Source organism: Ailuropoda melanoleuca, chromosome 13 (assembly GCF_002007445.2).
Source record: "Ailuropoda melanoleuca isolate Jingjing chromosome 13, ASM200744v2, whole genome shotgun sequence".
In the NCBI taxonomy this organism is placed as follows: domain Eukaryota; kingdom Metazoa; phylum Chordata; class Mammalia; order Carnivora; family Ursidae; genus Ailuropoda; species Ailuropoda melanoleuca.
This window is the reverse complement of record NC_048230.1, coordinates 34978108-35001426: the sequence shown is the minus strand read 5'-3', so window position 1 is coordinate 35001426 and position 23319 is coordinate 34978108. Positions and strand designations below refer to the sequence as shown.

Here is a 23319-nt window from a genome sequence, read left to right as displayed (position 1 = left end):
AAAGAAAGAAAGAAAGCAAAAAGAAAGAAAGAGAAAGAAAGAAAGAAAGAGAAAGAAAGAAAGAAAGAAAGAAAGAAAGAAAGAAAGAAAGAAAAGAAAGAAGAAAGAAATGTTCTCTATTCACACAGCTCAGATTAAGCAAACTTTACAAAAACACCAGGGCTAGCAGTTTGCTGGGGAAATAGGCATAGTGGGTCCAAGAGGCCACACATTCCAAAACAATTCTGAAGAGAACAAAACCTTTTTCTCTGCACCAGTACAACCTCCCCAAAAGGCTCAATTTTGTTACAGTAAATTCCCGGCTGTCACCCTGGAACCTCATACCTCTAATTAAAAGGAGATACATCAGCTCACGAACCACAGTGCTCACAGTGGAAACAGAATCAAACAAACAAACCAAAAAGGACGATTCCCTCTGATATAGCCCAGTGCCATGCACACCCTCCCCCCAGTCATGTCCGCCTCTGATTGTCTGGGGACATTATTTTCAGCGACTAGGTCGAGCCTCTAAATAGGAACGTTTTTGCATGCAGACACGTAGATGACTCACTCAGTTTCCCCCTGCCTTTGGGGATGTTAGTTTATAACCTTCATGTTGCCTAGCTGTAGGTTTTCTAATTATATTTGTTTTAAACCTGACAGCACAGGGCTGCATGAGTCAGCTCTGTGGGGAACTGAATGCCCACCCATGGAAGTGTTAGGAAACAATGCAAATGGGAAAGGAACAAAGAAATAAAACCCAAATGAAGGTTGGTAGGTATCGTGACTCAAAAAAAAAAAAAAAATGATAAAGAGGCTTTCTGCTCTTGCCCATCTGGAAGAGACAGGTTGGGGGTTGGCTCACGGCCTCACCCCCACTGACCGTAGTCACTGAAGATGCCAGGTCCTTCATCCCAAGCTCCTTGTACAAATAAACAGCAGCATTACTTCTGATTACTAACCACTTACACAGCACACTTACCAAGTGCTTTACCATCACGCTCATTAGCTTTCCCACATCCCCTTGACATTTGGTGATCTTTCAATGCACTTAAAAAGTTTTCACTATCAAAACAGGACATGTGAAACCTCAGGTTGTCTCAAGGACTAGTTTCAATGGCTCTGGTTCTCCTGTGGCTGTTTGCTCAGTGAATGTAGCCGTAGTCTGTGAATGAATCAAAAAACCTAACCTAAAGTCTTTAAGAAAAAGTCCTCAGGCATCTTTCAGTTTATTCTCTGGGTAAATGCTGTGAGAGGCAGAAGGCAGGGGGAGGGGAGAGCAGGCAGGCATGTCAAAATGGAAAGTGTGACTCGCCTTCTTGTGTGGGTTTTGAGGCTGTAAAAGGTTGGGAGGGAACCCAGTCCCCTCTATAAGCAACGGACTAAGAATAGCAGGGCCAGCAACTGGGAGGCGAGCAAATGAGGCACCATGGATTCGTCCCCAGGCTGGTTTCTCAAAAAAGGAGCCAGGAACAGGAAGGGAGGACATTACCAACGGTTGTGCCTCGAGAAAACACGGAGATCCAAGAACACACTACCAGGAACATCAGGGCAAGCCACAAGCACCAATGGTCGCCATCTCTTCTACACAAACATGTCACCCCTTAAGACTACGACTTTCTAGGGGTTCAGTCATCCTTGCTTAACACTATGATTCAATCTAGAGCTTCTCGGATATTTGAAGAACATATCACCTCTGGGGTAATCACTTGCATCGCCTGGTTATCATTTCTGGTGGTTATCATCTGGGACGGGGGTCAACAATCAGTGGTCCAGGGGCCAAGGCTAGCTAGCCCACTGCCTCTTTGTGAAACAGAGGTTTTTGGAACACAGCCACACCATCTGTTTACGTATCAAATATGGCTGCTCTCACACTCCAACAACAGAGTTGAATAGCAGCCCACAACGCCTAAAATATTTACTACCTAACCCTTTACAGAAATGTTGGCTGGTCCCCACTCTAAAGGAACACATCCTACTGAGTCATGTCCCCCAGTGGGAGTCTGAGAGAACAAGCAAATGAGATGATGTGAAAGCATGTACACCCCTGAATCCAAGTTAGGAGGGGGAAGCAGTTGAGATTTCTATAAGAGGTACATGTCTGGGTTGGGGCCTTAATTATACCGCCCTTCACCTGGAAAAAAGGATTTTTCCCCCCTTTCTTCACCAACTCCTACAATTTAAACAATAGTCTCTCAGCATGTGTTTTCCCAATGCTAACGTCAAAGAGTCCGGACTCAGATTTTCCACTTAAAAACCTCAATTCCACAGGAAAGCAGAGAGCAGTTATAGCCTTAGAAGGCAAGTCCATTTCCAGTACCACACAGACTAGTGTCGTAAAAAAAAGTGGGGGCAGGGGGAATGCACATGACTTTGTAACATTAATATGTAGACCATAAAAGACCACAGCGTTAGAACATACTGGGAAGTGGAGTTCAACATCAGTTGCCTGTGTATACTAAGCTAGGAATCAGCATTTTTTTTTTTTCTCAAGTGTGTTCCATTGAAACCTCTGATAAGAGGTCACTTGGAAGGGAAAAAAAAAATGTTCTGCATTTTTAAATAGCCAGAAATATACAGAAAATGCTCTTTTATCTGAAAATAGGGACAAACAAGGCAAGTTTACAATAGGAACACGGGCTTCCTAAGACACCCCAGAAATCACTCCATGTCCACTGCACTTTATGTGAAATTAATTTTTAAATGTTCTGGGGGTTGCATCAGCATACCCAAAAAGGGTGCCCAGCACTAAAAAGGCCCCTGACTGGCTATTAAAAATATAATCAGGGAGGAAAAAATGTGTGTGTGTGTGTGTGTGTATAAATATTCAGGATGAAATGTTCAACCCCAACATGTAGTTTACTGAGATTTTCTCAAGCATTATGCATCTTCTTTTCTCCCTCAACTGTGGGCCTTGGTCAAACACAGCCAACAGAATGCTGAGTCCCTGGGCATGCCTTTTTAAAAGGGACAATTGGGAGCCCAAGGAGACCACCTGGTCTATTCTAAAACTCTCCCCGGTGTTCCTTTACAGTCCCCCAACTGGAGAATGGTTCAGACTTAAATCAAAGCTTAACCAACAGAACCGAAAATCCAATCCGTGTGATCGGCTGTGATTATCACCTATTGTATGAATCGACTTTCTGTAACTCTTCCTGGCTTGAAATCTCCAGGCTGTACTCTTCCCTTTCTTTTCTCAGCTTTATTGAAATATAATTGACATATAACATTGTGTAAGTTTAGGCGTACGTGACGATTGACACATCTCTATATTATGAAATAATTACCACAATAAGGTTAGCTAACACGTCCTTCACCTCACCCACTCACCATTCTTCTTTGGTAATAAGAACCTTTAAGATCTACTCTCCTAGCAACTTCCCAGCAGGCAATACATTATTGTTAACTATAGTACCATGCTATACACATTCCATCCATGTTGTCGCCAAAGGCAGGATTTCTTTCTTTTTTATGGCTGAATAATATTCCATTGTGTGTGTAAGTGTGTAGCACATTTTCTTTATCCATTCATGCACTGATGGACATTTATATTGTTTCTATGTCTTTGCTATTATAAATAATGCCGCCACAAACATGCCAACGTGGATACCCCCTTAAGACAGTGATTCCATCTCCTTCAGATATATACCCAGAAGTGGGATGGCTGGATCATATATTTCTATCTTTAATTTTTTTGAGGAACCCCCATACCGTTTTCCACACTGTACCAATTTGCATTCCCACCAACCGTGCACAAGAATTCCTTTTTCTCTACGTTCACGCCAACACTTGTTATCTCCTGTCTTTTTGATGATGGCCATTCTAACAGGTGTGAGGTGAGAGCCCACCGTGGTTTTGATTTGTATTTCCTTGATGACTAATAATGACAAGCACCTCTTCACGTACTTGTTGGCAAAAACCAAGTGGGATTACGTCAAACTAAAAAGCTTCTGCACAGCTAAAGAAATGATCAACGAAATGAAATAGCAACCTACAAAATGGGAGAAAATATCTGTAAACCACACAACTGATAAGGGGTTAATATCCAAAATATATTTTTAAAAAACTTACACAACTCAATAGCAAAAAAAAAAAAAAAAAAATCTCATTTTTTTAAATGGGCAAAGGACCTCAAAAGACATTTTTCCAAAGAAGTTGTATAAATGGCCAATGATACATGTGTAGGTAGTATTTAACACATGCTTTTTCCACGTCAGAGCCACCTCACCACACCATTTGTTAAAAGATCTCAGGAACCTATACTTCTAGCACCTGCCCTGAGCAGGTCTTCAAGACTGCACACTGCTTGTCTTAGGGTGGGACAGAAGCAAGCATTTAATGCCCACTGAATTCCTGTGCGCCAGGAAGAAACGTCAATGCTTGCTCTTCTCTCTACTGAACAAAACTCTTCCTTCCCCTGCTAAAATTAACCTTGATAATTGAAACAAATCTAAGGAATGCTTAATGCAAATTAGCAAGTAGTCAAAATTTTACCATTTTTCCGCCCAAAATGTGTTTCAACATATATTTCGACTTTCCAAGTTTCAACCCTGCCATCTATACTAAAGAATCATTTGTAATTAGCTTAAAATTGCAGTTACAACAATTTAAGAGAACCTATTTTAAAACAACTCAAAAGAATAATAAGAATAAAAAATAAATTAATTTTAAAAAAAACCCACAACTCCGCTGAGGTCTTATTTTCACTCTTTTTTTTTCATAGATAGTACAAATGGTAAGCTGTGAATGCAAAGGTAATATAATTCAAACTAATAAGGCTTGGTCTTACTTTTTTTCCATTAACATGAAAACCAAAAGGAGAAAACAGTCTTTCCTCTCTAAACACCCACCAAAAAGCAGTCATTCCAACAAATCCTAAATATTTTATCAAAAATATCTGATGAGGGGCGCCTGGGTGGCACAGCGGTTAAGCGTCTGCCTTCGGCTCAGGGCGTGATCCCAGCGTTATGGGATCGAGCCCNTCTAAACACCCACCAAAAAGCAGTCATTCCAACAAATCCTAAATATTTTATCAAAAATATCTGATGAGGGGCGCCTGGGTGGCACAGCGGTTAAGCGTCTGCCTTCGGCTCAGGGCGTGATCCCAGCGTTATGGGATCGAGCCCCACATCAGGCTCCTCTGCTATGAGCCTGCTTCTTCCTCTCCCACTCCCCCTGCTTGTGTTCCCTCTCCCGCTGGCTGTCTCTATCTCTGTCAAATAAATAAATAAATAAAAAATCTTTAACAAAAACAAAAACAAAACAAAAAAAATATCTGATGAGTCACCTAGCATTTGTTTTCCTCATTGCTGAAATCCTTTAAATCATGCTTTCCCNTAAAAAATCTTTAACAAAAACAAAAACAAAAAAAAAAAATATCTGATGAGTCACCTAGCATTTGTTTTCCTCATTGCTGAAATCCTTTAAATCATGCTTTCCCTCATTTGTATTAGTAATTGATGACTCTTAATATCACAAGAACTTGAAAATGTAAATTTCATCGGCATCAGTTAGTCTATATGATGACAAGATTACCAACATGGAAAAAGTTGCTCAGAAAGGTGACCTGCCCCCAGTCATACTAAATAAGGATTTAAGACACGTGAAGGATTTAGGACACACTCTTTTTTGCTTGAATGCACTTCCGGTCACTAATGTCTCAATGAACCAGCTCTTCCAATACTGTTGTGTTTGATTATAATTAAGGTCTTAGTCACTTTACCTTTACTAGCTGTTGGTTTGGACAGGTTTACATGATTAGTAATACGTACCATAAGTTCTGGATATGTTGGCCGTTCTTTGGAATTCTTCTTCAAGCTTAAAGAAAAAAAAATTAATCACATTAAAATCTAGTAACCATCTGTATTTTCACGAGACTAGGATTTCACAATCTGCAGAAGACTACACATAATCAGCTTTGAAATGTATTGAATACGTGAATCTCCTATCCTGACTCCCCTCTTTTGTTACACATAAAATTATGTTTTAAATCACTCTAGGTATAACTTTATAGGAAGAGTGGGGGTGTGTGAGTGTGTGTGTATGTTTACTTTCCTTTTGATACTTTGCCAATGACATACAAACTAGCTTTTCTGATCTAAAGCCATCACATTCCAAAACACATATCTACTTTCCTTCAAAACAGCTTTTTTCCACAAGAAATTGGCAGGTGTTTCTTACATGTTATCTCTTCACTTGCTTCCAGTTCTCTTGAATGTATAATCTGCTTTCATAGAATCCTAACCAAACCCACCTGAGATAGAAGCAACACCCCCATAAAATGTCTAAAGTAATGCAACTTGTTTACAACTTCCTGGCTAATGAAAGAGAAAGCACACTCAGTCAGTGACTTCGCAATGATTCTTCTTAGAAATCCTTTGTGGTCATAAGCTACTGTGGAGTGGCTCCCATTCTGTATATACAACTGTCTGTATACACAAATGTTTTAATGACATTTGATACCAGAGGCAACAGTAACAAAACAGCAATAAGAAGAGACCAGCCCCTCACCTCTGTCCTTAGCCCCCACCCCCTGTATCCACCCATGGCCTTAAAATGGAAAAAAAGAAAACAAGTGGTTTATTTGGAATTGGAACCCCAGGTTACAGAATGAAGAGAAGGATGGTTCTGAAAACTGTGGTTTGCAAGGCGACCTAGAAACCCGTCTGCCCACCGGGCCACCGAATCCCACATGGATGGAAAGGAACGCAGCCTGGCGTTGAAGAAACCAAAATGTGACTGATCAATAGGGTTGCTGGGATTTGTGCCAATGGATCATGTTGAGCAGATGAGACCTAGTATGTGTTATGTGAGCTCAGCTCCACCCCCAGAGGCTAATAATAATGAGGAGGGGGTCAAGTTACGGAGCCACAAGAGAGTGAAGTATTTGGGACGCTTTGAGAAAGTGTGGCGTAAAACAAAACGAAATGAAAAAAAAACAAAAAAGAGAGAGAAAGCCTTTGAACCAAAAAACTTAAAGCAGCCTACCAGTTTATTCCAGGCAATGCTGTGGGTAGAAGCCAGGGAACCTGAGACAGGGTACAGTAGATGTGAGGAGAGAAGTTTTCAACCTGGAACTGAGGGCAGATCTAGGACCTAGTGACCTCAGTGACCAGACAACCTATGAGAGAAAGTTTCGTCTCAACTGAGGATAAAAATAAGAGCGAATTAGAAAGAGGAATTATCAACTGTCAAAGTCAGATTGATAATGGGAAGGTGTGCCTGAGTGAAATGAAGGAGACCCTGGAAGTCCCACTTAGGACTCTGCACGTATCCATAGCCTGAGATTCCACAGGGCTTTATTGGTGGTTCTCAACTGCAGGTGACTTTGCCCTCCAGGGGGTATCTGGCAATGTCTGGAGGCATCTTCGGTTGCAGATACACCTGGTGGCACCTACCGGGACCTCCTAATGGGACACTCAGGATACTGATCAATGCCCCATAATCCACAGCACAGCTGCCCACCACAAGGAATGATCCAGTCCCTAACGTCATGAGTGCTGAGGTTGCCAACCCCTTGGGCCACGTGGACGAGGGTATTCCTCCTCATTGCTCCCTTCTATGCCCTGCTCAGAAACCAAATTCACTTAGAAGCGCCTCCAGCTGATCCGTCTGTCATTGTGCACATTCTCAACACTACCACCTCTCTCTCCCTGAACCCCGGCAAGCAGAAGTCTTCTTTCTAAGTTCAAGAGCTAGTTCACCTAGAAGGAAACACAGAAGAAGAAACGTGATCCCGGGAGCGTTGCTGACCCGCACATGGCCCGTAGTGAAGAAAACAAACAGGCTGACATACAAAAGCCCTGAATTTTCACTATTGTTCAAAGCCAATCAAAAACCAGAAAGTCTTCTCCAGAATCTGAACAACTGTACTTGCTTGAAGCAATCATGAAAAACACAGAGGCCACCTTACATCCACATTCACTAGTCATGGGCTTGATTTCAGGTGTCTGTACTTAGACGGGCACCTTAGGGAGTCCTCGGACCAGGGCTGGGCATCGACTCTGCTAACGTTCATTCTTCCTGAGGACCATGACCCACCCTTCCAATCTCTAGCTTCCATTGGTCAGCAACCGAACCAAGGGGATGACATCTTGCTCAAGCATTAGAACACTGGCCACTTTTACCAACCAGAGATCTTTGTGATGTTTGCAGATTTTTGAACTTCTATTTAGTCGCTAATGAAAGAAGACTCTCTCGTCTCATCAGGTCAAGGAAGGTAGTAAGCACCTCCTTTTTTAAAGGAGAGATCATTTTAAGTCAGGACAGCTTATCTTTTCACTTCTGGAACAGTTTAAGAGAATTTCTCTGGAGTTTTGTTTTGTTTTGTTTTGGTTTTGGTTTTTTTAGTCTGTATAAAGAAAATGTGGGGAAAGTACCCCAAGTTCATGCATCAGAAAATGTTTCGGATTCCTGAAACCTCAGGGATTGCGGGCTGGTAGGCTTTTTTGACTTACGGCCTCTGATTAGAAGGCTCAAAATTTACCACAAGCACTACTACAGGGCATTCATGGAAAATACTTACACAGCAGTCCAAGGCTGTTTATCGAATTAATATAACTGATAAAACCCATTCTCTCCATCTTTTAACTTGAGAACACTTCAAAACATGGGCTAAGAATAGCAAAATACTCAGGATAAGGTTAGCGGGGGAGAAAGCAAATTTTCCATGTTTGATAGGAAGTGCTTGAAATTCAGGATAAAATAACAACCGTGCAGTTCAAAGCTACACCAATTTCTTTCTGGATGGGAGTCAGACTTTTGAATTTTCAAGTGGCTTGTCATTTTCAAGCGTGCAATTAGCTAACTGCTCTAATTCCTCTTCCAAATGCCACAACACACGCTCCTGACCGTAGCTGACACTAAAAAACAGCTTCATGCTGTCTTGAGAATTGCTAGCTTGAAGTTTGTGCTGACCAGAGGATTTCTGCCCGTTTGAATTCCCCTTACGACGGTTTCCAAGAAGGGCTATTTGGTGCATCCACAGAATAAAAACACATTGTGCCTCTCAAGCCCATACATTTGTCATAAGCTAAATAAACATCTAGCGCCTCATTTTACTCTTCTTCCTGAGCAAGTCGGGAACTATATTTGATTGTCTCTGTGTTATGCTAGCTCCTGAGTCAGGCAGCATCAACGTCTGGGTGGGCCTCCAACACACTCCAACATGCCATCAGGCTGGTCAGCTGGGCACTGAGCCTCTCAAATAGGCCTGAAGGAAAAGCAAAAAAGAAGGCAGCCTGTTTGGGCACACAGTAGCTGGGTTTCCAGAAACTTCCTTCAGTCACCAAGCCCATGAACCTATAGGAAGAGGTTATACAGAGACACATAAGCCTGCCCTGATTCCATTTTTCCTTTTTAGATACTCATTTGCTCACCCTCTGTCAGACTAGAATGTCAGGCTTTTCTAGGAGACTTCTCAATTATGAATCCCACCCCAAGGCCTTTATGGACAGCATCACCTACTCTAGGAATGCTGTAAAACCCCTATGATAAGAAAACCACGTGTAGGGGGAGGGAAAAAAAAGGAGGAAATGTCATTCCATAGTCCTATTTCAAAATAAGTACAGAAAGGAAGAGTTGGTAGAACGTCATTGATTTTTCCTTTAAGTCCATAAGGCATAAAAGTCTTAACTTTCTTTCCTCTCCTACATCTGCCCCCATCCTCCCACCCCACCCCGAGGATGATGTCTCCCGGAGGCTACTGCAAGAACACAGCAGCTGGGGCTCCAGGCTCTAGCGGCAACTTTGGGCATGAGAGTGATAGCCAGCTGAGTGCTTCTGCTCCCTTCCACAGACCAGGATTCCTGTCAGCTCACACGCAGTGATCAGAGGAGACCGAAAGCCAGGTGGACTTCCTGGATGAGGCTATACAGTGTGGAGCAGCACTCGGAGGGGGATCATCAAATGCTTAGTTAGCACGCATCCTGGGAAAGGTCACAAATGCTCTGACAGATGACCAAGGCTGTGGATAATGCAACCTTTCTCTTCTAGTTCGACACTCAGTCGAAAGACAGAGGTACAAGGTAAAACCACCGAGGTATCTCTCTCGAAATTCGGGATTCATCTTTCACTTTCCAAATCTATATTTTCCTTTCCCCACTTAACCACAAAACTAGGGGCTTTCTGAGAAGTCTTGAAGGATCATTGCCTGACTATGTAATGAAAAAACAAAAATACGTGGAGGTCCCTCCAAAAAGGGTCCTCTCTTGAACAGGAATCTCAGATCCGGCTGTGCACATGGGAAAATGGAGGAACAGCTATAAAAGAGACCTTTTTCTTCATCAAGAAATAGAAGAGGGTGTTCTTAGGTAGTCACTTTTGCATTCTTTCTATCCACTCAGCTCCAGATCAAACTTAATAAAACAAGTGAAATAACCACATAGCTACTGGAAGCAGGTGTATCTGTAAACTAGTACACAGGAAAACTGAAATCGCTTCCGTCAAGATCTAAGCCATTCATAAAATCCTTTTTAAAAAATCAGCACTGTTTTTTTGAAGCATTAGACAACTTTTCCAACTCAGTGGACTTCAAAATAGACTTCATACTAAGGGGGTATCAAAAATATATATACATTGGTAGTTTATGGGAGGCAAAAAGCTATTATTGATCTGCCATCTGAAATAGGAGAGCCTGTCCTCTCAAAAAAAAAAAAAAATCCAAGAAAGGATCATTAAGAATGCAGATAAACGCAAAATTAATGCTCCTCTTCTTCTTTCCAATTCTCCTACCAACAAAAACAACTCTATTTTACACAATGGATACTCTTAAATGTCAAATTCTACAGGAACTACAACACGGAAAGTTTGAGTCATCATTCTTGGAAAACTTCAGAGTTCAGGTGACTTGAGCTTTGTTTCTATTATTATATATATATATATATAATATGTAATATATATGTAATATGTAATATATATATAATATGTAATATATATATATGTAATATATATATATATATTTTTTTTACTAAACCCCATAAGCAAGCCAGACTTGCTGACATGAATATGAGTAAAATGACACAGAATTAATAGAAATTAACAGAATTCACAGTTTCAGGAAAGCTAGAAAACATCTATGGTTCAAAGTTTTTAAATTAATGAAACTCAGTAGTTGGGACAAAAATGGACAGAAAACGAGAGGGGAACAGAGAGGCCTCTGAGGTCTCTGAAGATGCTGGCAGGGTTCTGGGGGGCAAAGTGTAGGCCCAGGGTGGTCGCCATACAAGGAGCAATAATAAAGCATGTGGCTTGTCCACATATGTGTGCATATGTTAAAATTAGAAACATTATTTCTCAAGGTTTTTGTTTTTTAAGTATCCCTAAAAAGCTCTGTTGCTCTGAATCTTTAGGAGAAATTCTAAGAGGAAAAAATACGTTGGTAAAAGGAAAAGTTATTGCACGATTTTTAAAAAAATAAATTATAGAAGAAAAACAGGTTTTGAAAAGGAAGCCATTGATACCAGGTCCACAGATCATAGGGCAAAATGAGGGGTTCTCACTCCAGCTGCATAGTAGAATGATTTGAGAACATTTGAAAAATACCGATTTTCGGGACCCTCCCCAGACCAGTCAGCATGTCTGCGGGTGTGGCCTAAGCAACAGTACATTTGAAAGTTCTCCGGAGGTTTACAAACGAACAGCCAGAGTTGACAACTACTGCAGTAAATTGGTGATTCTTAATAGGCAGTTCTGCTTTCTCAAGCTTTTCACACCAGCCTTGTTCTTACCAAGTTTTCCGAAGTACCCAGCCAGAATCCTGGGGAAAGGGGAACAGGCAGGAGAAAGGTTACAGGGAGGAGAGTTTGTCAAGACTTGCCTAGATAAGATCCTTCCCCTTTACCACTCTTCTTGAGAACTACTGGTCCGAACTGTCCAAGATGACTCACCCCTTTTCCTATGTGACCTTTAAACATTTGAGAAAAAGGAAAAAGAAAAAAGAAAAACAAAAACAAAAAAAACAAATACACAACAAAAACAAGTTCTTGAATCCAGAAGGCAAAATCATGAGCCCATCTCAACCTGGCCAGTGTAGTACCCCATCCAGCACATTCGCTCAAGAAAAGCAGAGAGGAGGACACACCTCAGTAGCCCAGAGGCGCCCAGTCAGACGCACCCAACAACACACTGTCCTCCAGCCCACGGCTCCAGCCCCTCTCTAGCCATTCAGCCAAAACTAAAACAAAAACAAGCAACAGTAGGCCAGCCTCATACATCATCAGGGCAAAATACCAGGGGTGACACGGGGACCAGCGCTAACAAAAAGTCCAAGAGGCCTTAGTTTCACAAACAACAGACAGTTGCTTTGTCTCATCATGTTTCCCAATAAAAGCTGCATTCAGAACACTTCTTCCAAAGAGCACGGAGGCCAAGGAATGATAACCTTGAGGAGCTGTGCTGTGAAATGGCCTTCAGAGGCCCAGCTCTTTCCTCAGCAGGGAGCGGCCAAGACGGCTCCCCTCCCAGGGTCACAGCAGGGCCAGGCACTGTCTGCTTCTGCACGATGCCCATATAAACGCACGCCATTTTGTGCTTTCCGTTTGGTGTCGTCTTCCAGGAACACTTGCCACAGTCCCTAGTATCAGCTTATACCAGGCAGTATGGTCACCACTCACGCTCTCTCCTACTTTCCTTGATTCCCCCGACAATTTCCATGAAAACAAAGTCTACGTTATTAGCATGACTCCTTCCATTTTTCTACTCCAACTTTCCTTAGATTCCCTCCTCAGACCCCCAGTATCATCCATTGCACCCTCACGGGCAAGTGTATCCACAGTTAACAAGTGTTGTGTAGGAGGCAGCCTACAACAAAACCTACAAAACACTAGACCGTCTTATCTACTCCACCCCCCTAATCCTCCAACCGTCCAACCACTGTTCTCTTGATGCTCCAATCAACATCAGAATAAGTGTATAGCTCTCCTAAAGGAGTTTCTTGCTCCTGTGACATGAAGCATGATCTTTTCTCTACTTGGACTATCTTTCCCTTCCTTACTTCCCCGATCGCTCGGAAAAATCCCTCCTAGGGTCTTCAGCACAGAATTTATCTCCTCCAGAAACTCTATCCTCATGCCTTTCCTTGAGTTCCCCAAATACCCTATGCATAGCTCCATCCCCAGACTTGCCATATGGTACCATAATCACGGACTGCAGAGACTCCCCCACTTGACCCTGAGTTCACTGAGGGCAGGGACTGGGATAAAGGCATCTTTGTTTCTCCGGCATCGAGGGCACACTCCATAAATGCTTTTGGAATGAACGTATGCGTAATGGATTAAGACTAATGGAGGAAGTTCATGAGAACTCCTCTTCTTTCTTCACACCGGCATTTGGGAGAGGAGGCTCTCTTACCACTGTGAGGTAAAGTCAACAAACTCTTCGGAGAATTTGTCCGCTGGGAGTTGTGGCGAGGGTTCCTCCACCACCTGTTTGAGCTGCTGGAAGGGAGTTCCCCAAGAGTCGTAGGGAAACCGAAGGATTGCCAACTCAATCTGGAGGGGAGAAAAAAAAACAAGGGGACAACCACTGAAACAGAGCCACTTTAGGGCATCTGCTGTGTTCCTCTGTTCCGGGACAATCCGAAAGAAATACAGAGGTGAAGTTCAAGTAAAGTTTGGGGAGAAATAAACCAACGATATGTTCTCTACTTTTCCCCAATTCCTAGTGCTAGGGATTTTTGAACATTATCTTACTGGAGGCAGCCAATTAAGTCCTATTTATAACTGAGTCCTCACCAAAAGCCACTGTGACACTTAATAAAATTGTAAGCCAGCAGTATTAAACTTAGGGATGTAAAGCAAAACCGGGTTTTCCAGTGTTTGGTCTGAAAAGTTATTCTCGCCCTAAGACTTTTACAGAGCTGTGTCTCTGCTGCCCTCTGCAGGTCCCTCACTGGAATGGAAAAAAAAAATCCTAGGACCAAATGACTGATCTTTTTTTGGATTTGAGTAAGGCCACTTTGCCATTACAAGATCATCACGTGTGTTCTGGGCAGGGATGTGAAATAACTCACAGGATTTAATCAGCTGCTGTGCCTGGGAAGGAGCCAGGACCACAGTGGATAATTCCAGACCTTGGTGATACACTGAAAAAATGTATGATCACCAAAGTTCCAAAGGATAACTGCAGGACTGTGCCGAAGGAAATTATCTTGTTTGTTACTATGTCCTTTGGCTATATCTTCCCTCAGTGGCCAAGACTTCTATCAGAACCATATTCTGGGAAACACAGCCTATGTCCCGGATAAACAGCCCCGTCAGGGTCCAGACACATTAGCATTCCTGGAGTAGCTTAAACTACATGCCTAGATGAGAATGATTTCATTTTAAACTATAAGGTAAACTACGAAGAGCTACAGGCAGGATTCATTTTACAGACAAGGGTAGTAAGACAGTCCATGTGACTCCATCAGTTTACTCAAGGGCCCATGCCCCGTTAGAGGCAGAATAAAGACAAAAACTGGGTTTGCCCAATCCCAGGCAGTCTTTCCACCACACCACCCTCAGACAACCGTCATTCAAAACCCCCTGCTGTGTCCCGCAGGAAAGGGTGCACAGGACCCACAGTTAGGGCGTTTGTCTTTTGGTCTCAAAACCCACCCCATTTCAGCTTCATGCCCAGAACCTCACAGTTGAGAATGACCATCACACGTTACCATTGTGATGCCCAGACTCCAAATGTCAGACTTCACACTGTAGCCCTTCTGATTGAGCTCTGGGTTTATTCTTTCAGGCTGCAGAGGAGACAGAAAAAGACAAATGAGGTGACATTCTCAGCTCGATAAAGTCTCTGGGGGTGGGGGTGTCACCAGCTGCCAAGTGAGTTGTTTTAAGCTTGTTAACATGCCTCCCAGGCCAAGAAGACTCACTAACTACAATAAAGATCGACACCTCAATGGGACTTTCCTCATTCTACAGGAGTCTTTTCTTGAAGACAAGAGTGGATTAAAATCCCTCACGATTCAAAACTAATTTAAAAAAAAAAAGCTAATTTCAACTTTGCCTTAAGAAGAAATAGGATACACAGTATAAAGCTACTTTGCCAGTCTAGAATTTTCCTCATTAAGAGCACCAACAGTCCAGAACTCAATAGTGAGAATCCACAAGAGTCACTGGGCTACTGTGTGAGATTAGCTCAACACCGATGGGAAGGTTCTCAGCCCCAAATGCAAATCTATTTCAAAACAGAATACAGAAGCCCCTTAAAGTTAAAGCAGGTCCCAAGGTCTCTGCCAATGGCATCAAAACTTCCCAGCAGTGAGCATCTCTCAGGACTAACCTAACTGACTTGTTTGGGTAATTTAAATCCTGTTTACTCTTCAGTCCCCAACAAACAGGATAACACTCCCCTGCAACACAGGGTGAAAACTTCGTGTGGGCTGTATGTATTCCTTACATGTTTTATTTTTCAAGTAATAGAACTTTTTTACTTGAATTTTTAAAAAATAATATGTTTGAAGCAAGTGACTGAAGATTTCAGACAGAAAATACTTAAGAAAAAAAATAAGATGCAGGCTATTTCTTGCACCGGAAGCACATTTCCATTCTCCCTCTGTGGCCATCCATTTCCTATTTCCGGGTGAGGTTTGCGGGCGGCTGCGTTCCCAGACTCCTCCCGGCCGCCGTACTTACAGCCATGTACGGTTTGCATCCTGCATCAATAGTTTTAGCCACAGAGTCCACAAGGTAGCCACTGATTCCAAAATCGCACATCTTCACTTGGCCCAGAGTGTTGATCAGCACGTTGGAAGGCTTGACGTCTGAAAGCAAGAACAACCAGGAGCCCATGATGCCAGCGGCACGGAAGGTTCATGTGTCTGCCACCAGGGGGCCTGACATCTCCACTTGGGCTCACCTTCCCTGCCCCCTGAGGCCTCCCTGACTCCCACTTACATGCATCTTACTGCTTCCAACTTGAGTTTCCATTTCATGTTTTGTCCTTCTTGTAAGATTATGACTCCATCAATAGAAAAGACTCTTTCCTCTATTTACCATCTGCATTGCCCCCATATGTGTAGTAAAAACTTAAAAAATTACGACTGAATCAAATGCCCCGTTCCTTGGGCAGTCTCTAGGACGCAAAATGAGTGAGTTCTAGAAATCCGCTGTACTACATTGACCCTGTAATAAATAATACTGCATTGCACACTTAAAATTTGCCACGAGGGTAAATCTCATCTTAAGTATTCTTATGACAACGAAGTAAGTTTTTTAAAGCCCAGCTCATCATGACCTGTTGCACAGTAAGGGTAGGAATAAACAGACCGCAGGATAATACGGCAGACTACAATATAACCAGAGATCAAATCTGATCAAGGCAACCAGTTTCGATGCAAGCGTCTCCAAGAGGTGTGTCAGAGGTCACATAGTGGAACTCATCAGGAATTCTGATATTCCAGACCACAAAGCACACCCCCGAATAGATCATCATTGTTTTCTCTGGATAACAGACAGAAATTACAGTTAACTTTTTTCCCTCGTGAGGCTTTTCGCAAAGGACATAAAATGAGCGGAGTAAGTTATTCTAAAAATTATCCTTTATAATGTTTTCCATTAAAGTGAATGGTGGACATGCAAATTTTATTATTTTTATACTTATATATATTTTTTAATACAAATGAAATACTTTCTAATTTTGAAATAAATCCTTAAAAATTAAGTTTCATGTTTGTGGGTAATCCACATTCTTCTTCCCATCTGGATTCTTTCCCACTTCCTTCTCCTCTTCTTCCTATTTTTCCAATTTCTAATAATAACCATTAATGATAATAATAACAGTAATAACAGGCACTCCGTGCAAGACATTTTACATCACTTTCAGGCTGACTAAGGGAGCGTAAGAATTACCAAATCTCACTACCCCACTAGCTATCCATGCTTTCCACTAATTCTTCCTCAGACTTGGTTGTGTGTGTATCTTCTAAGTTTTCCTTGACTATAGTCACCCAGTGCTAATCACTTCCTTGCTTTAGACTCTATCTAGATCACTTCCATATTTGGTACTTTCACATTTGTAATATGGTTGATTTTTTCCATGTGTCTGTCGTACATTGGTCTTATTTCCCTATCAAGAATCCCTTGGTGGAATTTTAATAAGAATACATTGTTTTCATATACCTCCCAAGGCACCTATTATAGTGATGCATAAATGCTGGAAAAAATATTATAAGTGATAAATGGATGGATGAATGGATGGATCGATGGATGAAAAGATGACAGGCCAACAGGAAGGAAAAAAGAGGAGATAGAGGAAGAAGAGATAAATCTATCAATTTTTTCATTTTATCCTGTCTCCTGAGATCTGAAAAAGCTGTACTTTATATTAACTAGAACTTTTCATACTTCAAGGTATACAAAAATTACCTGGGGTGCTTGTTAAAAATGGAGATTCAGGTGGTCTGGGAACCCATGATTCTGCTTTTCTAAGAAGTTCCCAGGCGACAGTCAATACCATGTGTATTTTTACCCTATTCTCTGAAATGCTCAGTGCAGTAATCCCAGAGCTGTGCTTGGTAACAGGTGTTTTAGATTCAATCTAGGTGTAATAAAAAAGCCCATGTCTTCTTACGTCCTCAGACAAGATAAAAAGCAGCTACTTACCCGATCTGCTATACCTCTGGGAAGGAAAACCCCTCAGTTCTACTGCCTGATTTATTTCCACTTTCACCCACTGGGGGAAGAAAAGTCTGGGTAAAAGAAATGGATTTTATAAAAGGAAGAGCCAAATCACTCCAGGCATGCTTACCTCGATGAATGACAGAGAGCTTACTGTGTAAGTGTTCTAACGCTTTTACAATCTGCAAGAGAAACACAAGATAGATTCTTCTCCGTCACTGGAAAGAAACTGAATGTTAAGCACACCCAGGTTTATTATCCCTGGCTTAACATCACCAGGTGAGGTATCTTCTCCAGGAAAATACACAGGAAGCTACACTCATGGACCTCCACCCACCAGACAGGACCGGATCTCACAGTAGAAAAGGTGTCTCGCTCATCTAGCTGGTGTTTCGTTTGGCCTACAGCATTTTTGTTTCTCTCCACCTTCATGAGCCTCAATAGCCATTAAGAGAGCAATCTTTCTTTCCATTTCATTTTCTTCTGCTTCTTTCTATGCTCTATTAGCCTTAAGAACACATTTAAAAATCTACAAATGAAAGTCAAAGTAAACTAATATCAGAATACAGACACCAGGAATGCGGTCACAGCAGATGAAGGCACTGCTTAAAGGCATTTTAACGGAGAGTTGACCAAACCAAGTCAGTGGTAGAATCTTCTAGCACCCAGAAAGAAAAGCATTCATTTACTCGTCCACAGGTGCACTCACTCCTGCATTCAGCAGACATGGCTGGAATCAGAGACACACCAGGTCTAGACTTCTCACATGCTCCTTGTAGTAGGGTTCATGATGTACTCACAGAAACTGCTATTTTCCCTAAGATGTCCTCTGGAATTGTTTGGCCTTTATCAATCACTTGTTTGTAGAATTTATCTAGCGACGTATCCATGAGCTCCATACAGATCCAAACGTCACCCTGGAGACGGATTGGTTCAGAGATTGTTAGAGAGGATAGAAAAGGAAAAGAAGGGGAAACAGTCAACACCTGTCAGGAAGAACTATCTCTTCCTTGAGTTTTTGGAGGAAATCTACAATTTCCTTTCAAGATCTCAAAGGAATTTACAAACAAGCAAGTTCGTTTCCAAAGAGCCAACGAGCGGAGAGCTGAGCAGAACCTGCATGTGGTCTCTACTCCTTGATGAAGACTAGGGTCTAAATACGAACAGTCACTCCAGCTATGGAATGAAGAAGTTACGAGACTAAAAGGCACGGTAGAGGGAATATAGTCGATGATACTATAATACAGTCATATGGTGACAGGTGGTCGCTACCCTTGTGCCGAGCAGTTACAATGTAGAGAGAAGCTGAATTCCCATGTTGTACAACTGAAACGAATGTGCCATTCTGTGTCAACTCAAATTTTTAAAAAACTTTTTAAATAAATAAATACATCAATACTAATGATCGCAAACAATAGATTCCCAGAGATCCAGGCCTTGATGGTTACTGTCCTCCAGGGTTTAGGTCTCCAGGCCTACTCCATGTCTGACCTCCCACCCAGAACACTAGCAATCGTTCATCCAAAAGCTGGTCAAAGCATCATAATCCACATCATGGGAAATTTAAAGCAGAGGTAAAGCACAGGGATAAATGTAAGCTGCTGGGGTACATAAACAGGGTAAATGAAGCTTATCATTTGGCCAAAAGACCACAATATTTCAGATTTTAAGAAAGCTACCTAAATTAGTCTATAGGAAACTGATAGAGATAACCATGACAAAATACACAAACCAAAACAGAAAGGAGAAAGGGAGCCTCTGTGTCTTCAAAACAGCTAAACACACTTGGAAAGACTATCATTTCAAGGCAACTTTGCAGCAGGGCATGTCCTCACCGCCCAAGCCGAAATCTCTCTATAGAAGACACGTCAAACCAGGAAGAGTACCAGGATTGTGAATCCTGCTTATATGATTAGAGAAACTTCTTTTTAGACCCTTGTTCTCCTCTGATGTTGGAATGAAGGATCACCTACCTCCCGGAAGAGGGCACCATAAAAGGTGACGGTGAAAGGACAGTCCACTGTCCTCATGGAAATATCCAAATCCATCAGTAGCCTTTTCTGCTCCTGGCTATTTACTGTGGCCCGGATCCGCTGAATGGAAATGCATGGAAAACGTACAGTTACAGCTCTGAGGATGAGTCAGTTAATAAGGCAGGGACCTTAAGGTGTCCCATCCCAAAAATACTACAAAACGCACACCACAAGCTCTAGTAATGACCTTTCAAGTATTTACCCTAGTGATTAGCTATTTATAACAAATGAGAAATAAGGAAGACTTTCAGTGGATTTCCTGAAAAATCCCTGGCAAGGAGCAAACTGATAATATATTTTGGAAACTGTGCAAATGTTGGCAAATGTATTTCCTTCCAAGTCACAAAAACAGTCTGCTTTATTGTGTTATGTCTGTTCAGTACAGAGACCAGAGTATTCGTGACTTTGTGGCTGCTCAGGATCCCACAAAAAAAATCCAAAAGCCCCTCTTTGGGAAGAATATTTGGACGAAGGAGGAACCATAAAAGAATGGACAGAGCTATCAGAGATGGATGGAATCAAGCAGAAATGGAGAAACTGTTCATTCCTATCCCAGGGCTTCTGAGAGAATAGACACCTGTCACACCAGCAAATGGAGCCTTAAAGAAATACGATTCCGTCATTAAATGACAGTAAAGATATAATATCACGAGCCTGTCATACTTTTGGCCTAATTAGCAAAAAGTCTGCAGAAGAACACATTGCAAAATGCAAGGTAAGGGAAAGATTCTCCAAAAACAAAGGGGTCCACAGCATCTGACCATCCACTTTCCTAACAAGGGCCCAAATCTATGAACTCATGTGCAGAGGGGGGATCCCCAAGGCCCCTCGAGCATCCACTCAAGAAATATTCAATGAGGGGTGCCTGGGTGGCTCAGTTGGTTAAGCATCTGCCTTTGGCTCAGGTCATGATCCCGGGATCCTGGGATCGAGCCCTGCATGGGGTTCCCTGCTCAGCAGGGAGTCTGCTTCTCCCTCTGCCTCTCCCCTCGCTCATGCTCTCTCTCTCTCTCTCAAATAAATAAATAAAATTTTAAAAAAATATGCAATGATTCTAAATTTCCTTTTCCAGCTCAAAAATGATGCAAATTCCCTCGAGAGGCAATTGGCCCTCATTTTTGCCACTAATGGACATAATTTTCTCTCTCAATTCTGATTTCCTGATTTTCAGGGACCATTCTTTAAAAGCAACAGAATATTAAAAGAGACTTTTGAGACATAACAACCAAGTGCAGTAGGTGAACTTTTATTTGAATCTTGACTTCAACAACCAGCAGGCAAAAAAAAAAAAAAAACAACACATGGTGATGATCCAGGTATTTTTAACTGGGAGCTGGTATTCCATGACCTTAAAGAAGTACTGATAATTCTTTTAAGTGTGATGACATGGTAGTTACATAAAAAATTAAAAGGAGGGGGTCGGATTTACCAGTTTAAAAAAAAAACAAAAACAGTAAATGCAACTCATACCAAGGAAGCATTTTCCACACATTTAGAGGGAAATATTGTTCCCTATAGATAATCTTCTTTGTTTGACCCCATTGAAGATTGTTTTACTTCTACAAAAAGAATTCATTGCAACTGAGATGGACGAACGTATATATCACAGACAGAAAGCATTTGGGGAGCGTCAACTCTACCTTCACCGCCATGATCTGCCCGCTGGGCACGTGTCGCATCTTCTCCACCACCCCGTACGCACCTCGCCCCAGTTCCATTATGGGCTCCAGGTCATCGGCCTTCACCTCAAAGTTCTGCAACAGAAAAAAGTAATAATGCAAGAGGAAAGAAAAAAAATTAAGGACATAGACGACCTCGTCCTCTCTCTGGCTTCTCCCAACGTTCTAAGGGCTATTTCTGCACTGCAAGCAGGAAGCACCAGGAGATGTTTAGACTCAGAGTAGGCCACCTACTTGTCACGGGCAATACAGACAGCCAACTCCAACTCAGCTTCCAAACTCACTTTGAGCTGTCTACACTGTGGCTCCTTAGGCCTGTTCCCTTCCTGACACATTTAATCCATTTGCTGACGGATGGCAACTACATCTACCCTTGGACTTTGAGGAATGTGCCCCAAAGCAAATCATCTACTCCTCCCGAATACCTTCTGTCAGGATGACACTAGCCTGATTTCAACGAGGCATCCAAAACAGCAAGAGGGCCCCCCACCACTTCTGCTTAAACTCAAACTTTTTGACCCATCCCCTAATGCCATGTTATGGAAGATAAATTTTCCAGTGACCAGTCAGAAAGCATACATGTGAAATGGTCAAGATATTGACTGCCAAACATGACTTTTTTTCTTACCTGATTTCCAATAGAAATGCAAGCTTTAGAGTCTAAGTCTCGAGGTGGCCTAAGGAAAAAAAGAGGGAAAAGAAAAAACATGAGGTATTTAGTCAACTATGTCCTTCCCAAATCATATACGACAGGAGAGAGTTTAACTTAGGGTTAAGCTGGAAGTTCATCAGTAAAACCAAGTAGCACAAAAGTGTTAGTAGTGCAGGATATGGAGTTAAATATATTTGAGTTTAAATGACTTAATCTCCAGGGTGCATGGGTGGCTCGGTCAGGTGAGTGTCCGGCTCTTGATTTTGGCTCAGGTCATGAACTCGGCATTGTGGGATCGAGTCCCGTGTTGGGCTCCGTGCTCAGCAGGGAGTCTGCTTAAGAATCTCTCCCTTTCCCTCTGTTCCTTCCCATCCGCCCTGCCCCATGCTCACTCTCATAGTCTCTCTCTCTAAAATAAATAAATCTTCAAAAAAATAAAATAAACTGAATAAATGACTTAATCTCTTTGAGCTTCTATTTCTTCTTTAACATGAGGATAGTAGTATATCCTGAGATATTCCAAGTAAAATGCTTAGCAGAATGACTGGCATACAGTAAATATCCAATAAATATGAGCTAGGTGCATATAATTATATAAATAATTGTACTATTCTAGTAAGCCTCAAACTTTTTCTTTCATCCAAGAACACCAATGTGCCCAATTATTCCACCACATTTTCCCATAATTGCTTAAAAAAAAAACACAATAATTAGCATATGGTTATGTTAACTCGCAAAATCCATAAACCATAATAATTCCAAATCTCTCTAGTCCTGTTTATAGATGGAAAAAAGTCCCAGAGAGGTGAACTAACTTGCCCAAGATCACAAAGAAGCCAGGTCTCCTGGTTTGCAGATCAGAATACGTCCTGTTCTACCAGGCTGTCTAAGACAGTTGTGATAGTTCTCCAGTACGTAGCACACACACCATCCAGGGGTCATCTCGGCAGCCACAGGTTGGCTGATTTTGTGTCTCCATAGAGACAGCACATGGTGCCCTCATGTGCGTTTATTTCTACTACTGTAATACTACCTGGGTCGATATCGATCCAATCAAGAGAAAGAAGTATGGCTTCGGCCATGCAACTAACCAGGAGCTTCAGGGAGCATTTTATTGAAACAAATGCACCAAAAGTATCACCACAGAAAGAAAAAAGAATCCCAGGGCTGCCAGAATCCAAGGTGACCAAAGAGACCCAGGCCTTCCTAAGGGGACATTCCATGCAGAACTGTCTCCAGAAACATATAAGGGAAAATGGAAGGAAGGAAATATGACAGGAAGGGAGAAAAGAATCCTGGACCATGACAATTTTTCCCAGCCCCAATGTGTTATAATTCTGCCCCTTCTACTGAAACTAACTAACTAA

At 42.0% G+C, this 23319-nt stretch overlaps 1 protein-coding gene across 3 annotated transcripts in view; it reads right to left on the bottom strand.

Moving 5' to 3' along the window:
* The window catches only part of MAP2K6 (mitogen-activated protein kinase kinase 6), a 104488-nt gene that overhangs the window by 1112 nt on the left and 80057 nt on the right, over window positions 1–23319 (bottom strand). For all 3 annotated transcript variants that reach the window (XM_002924218.4, XM_034640117.1, XM_019804844.2), the window contains exons 3-11: window positions 21929–21977; window positions 21262–21375; window positions 19562–19681; window positions 18389–18505; window positions 17719–17770; window positions 15606–15733; window positions 14630–14707; window positions 13327–13466; window positions 5751–5796 (exon numbers count right to left, since the gene is read on the bottom strand). In XM_002924218.4, coding sequence (XP_002924264.2) covers window positions 5751–5796; window positions 13327–13466; window positions 14630–14707; window positions 15606–15733; window positions 17719–17770; window positions 18389–18505; window positions 19562–19681; window positions 21262–21375; window positions 21929–21977 — 844 coding nt within the window. The remainder of the gene's footprint in view (window positions 1–5750; window positions 5797–13326; window positions 13467–14629; window positions 14708–15605; window positions 15734–17718; window positions 17771–18388; window positions 18506–19561; window positions 19682–21261; window positions 21376–21928; window positions 21978–23319) is intronic.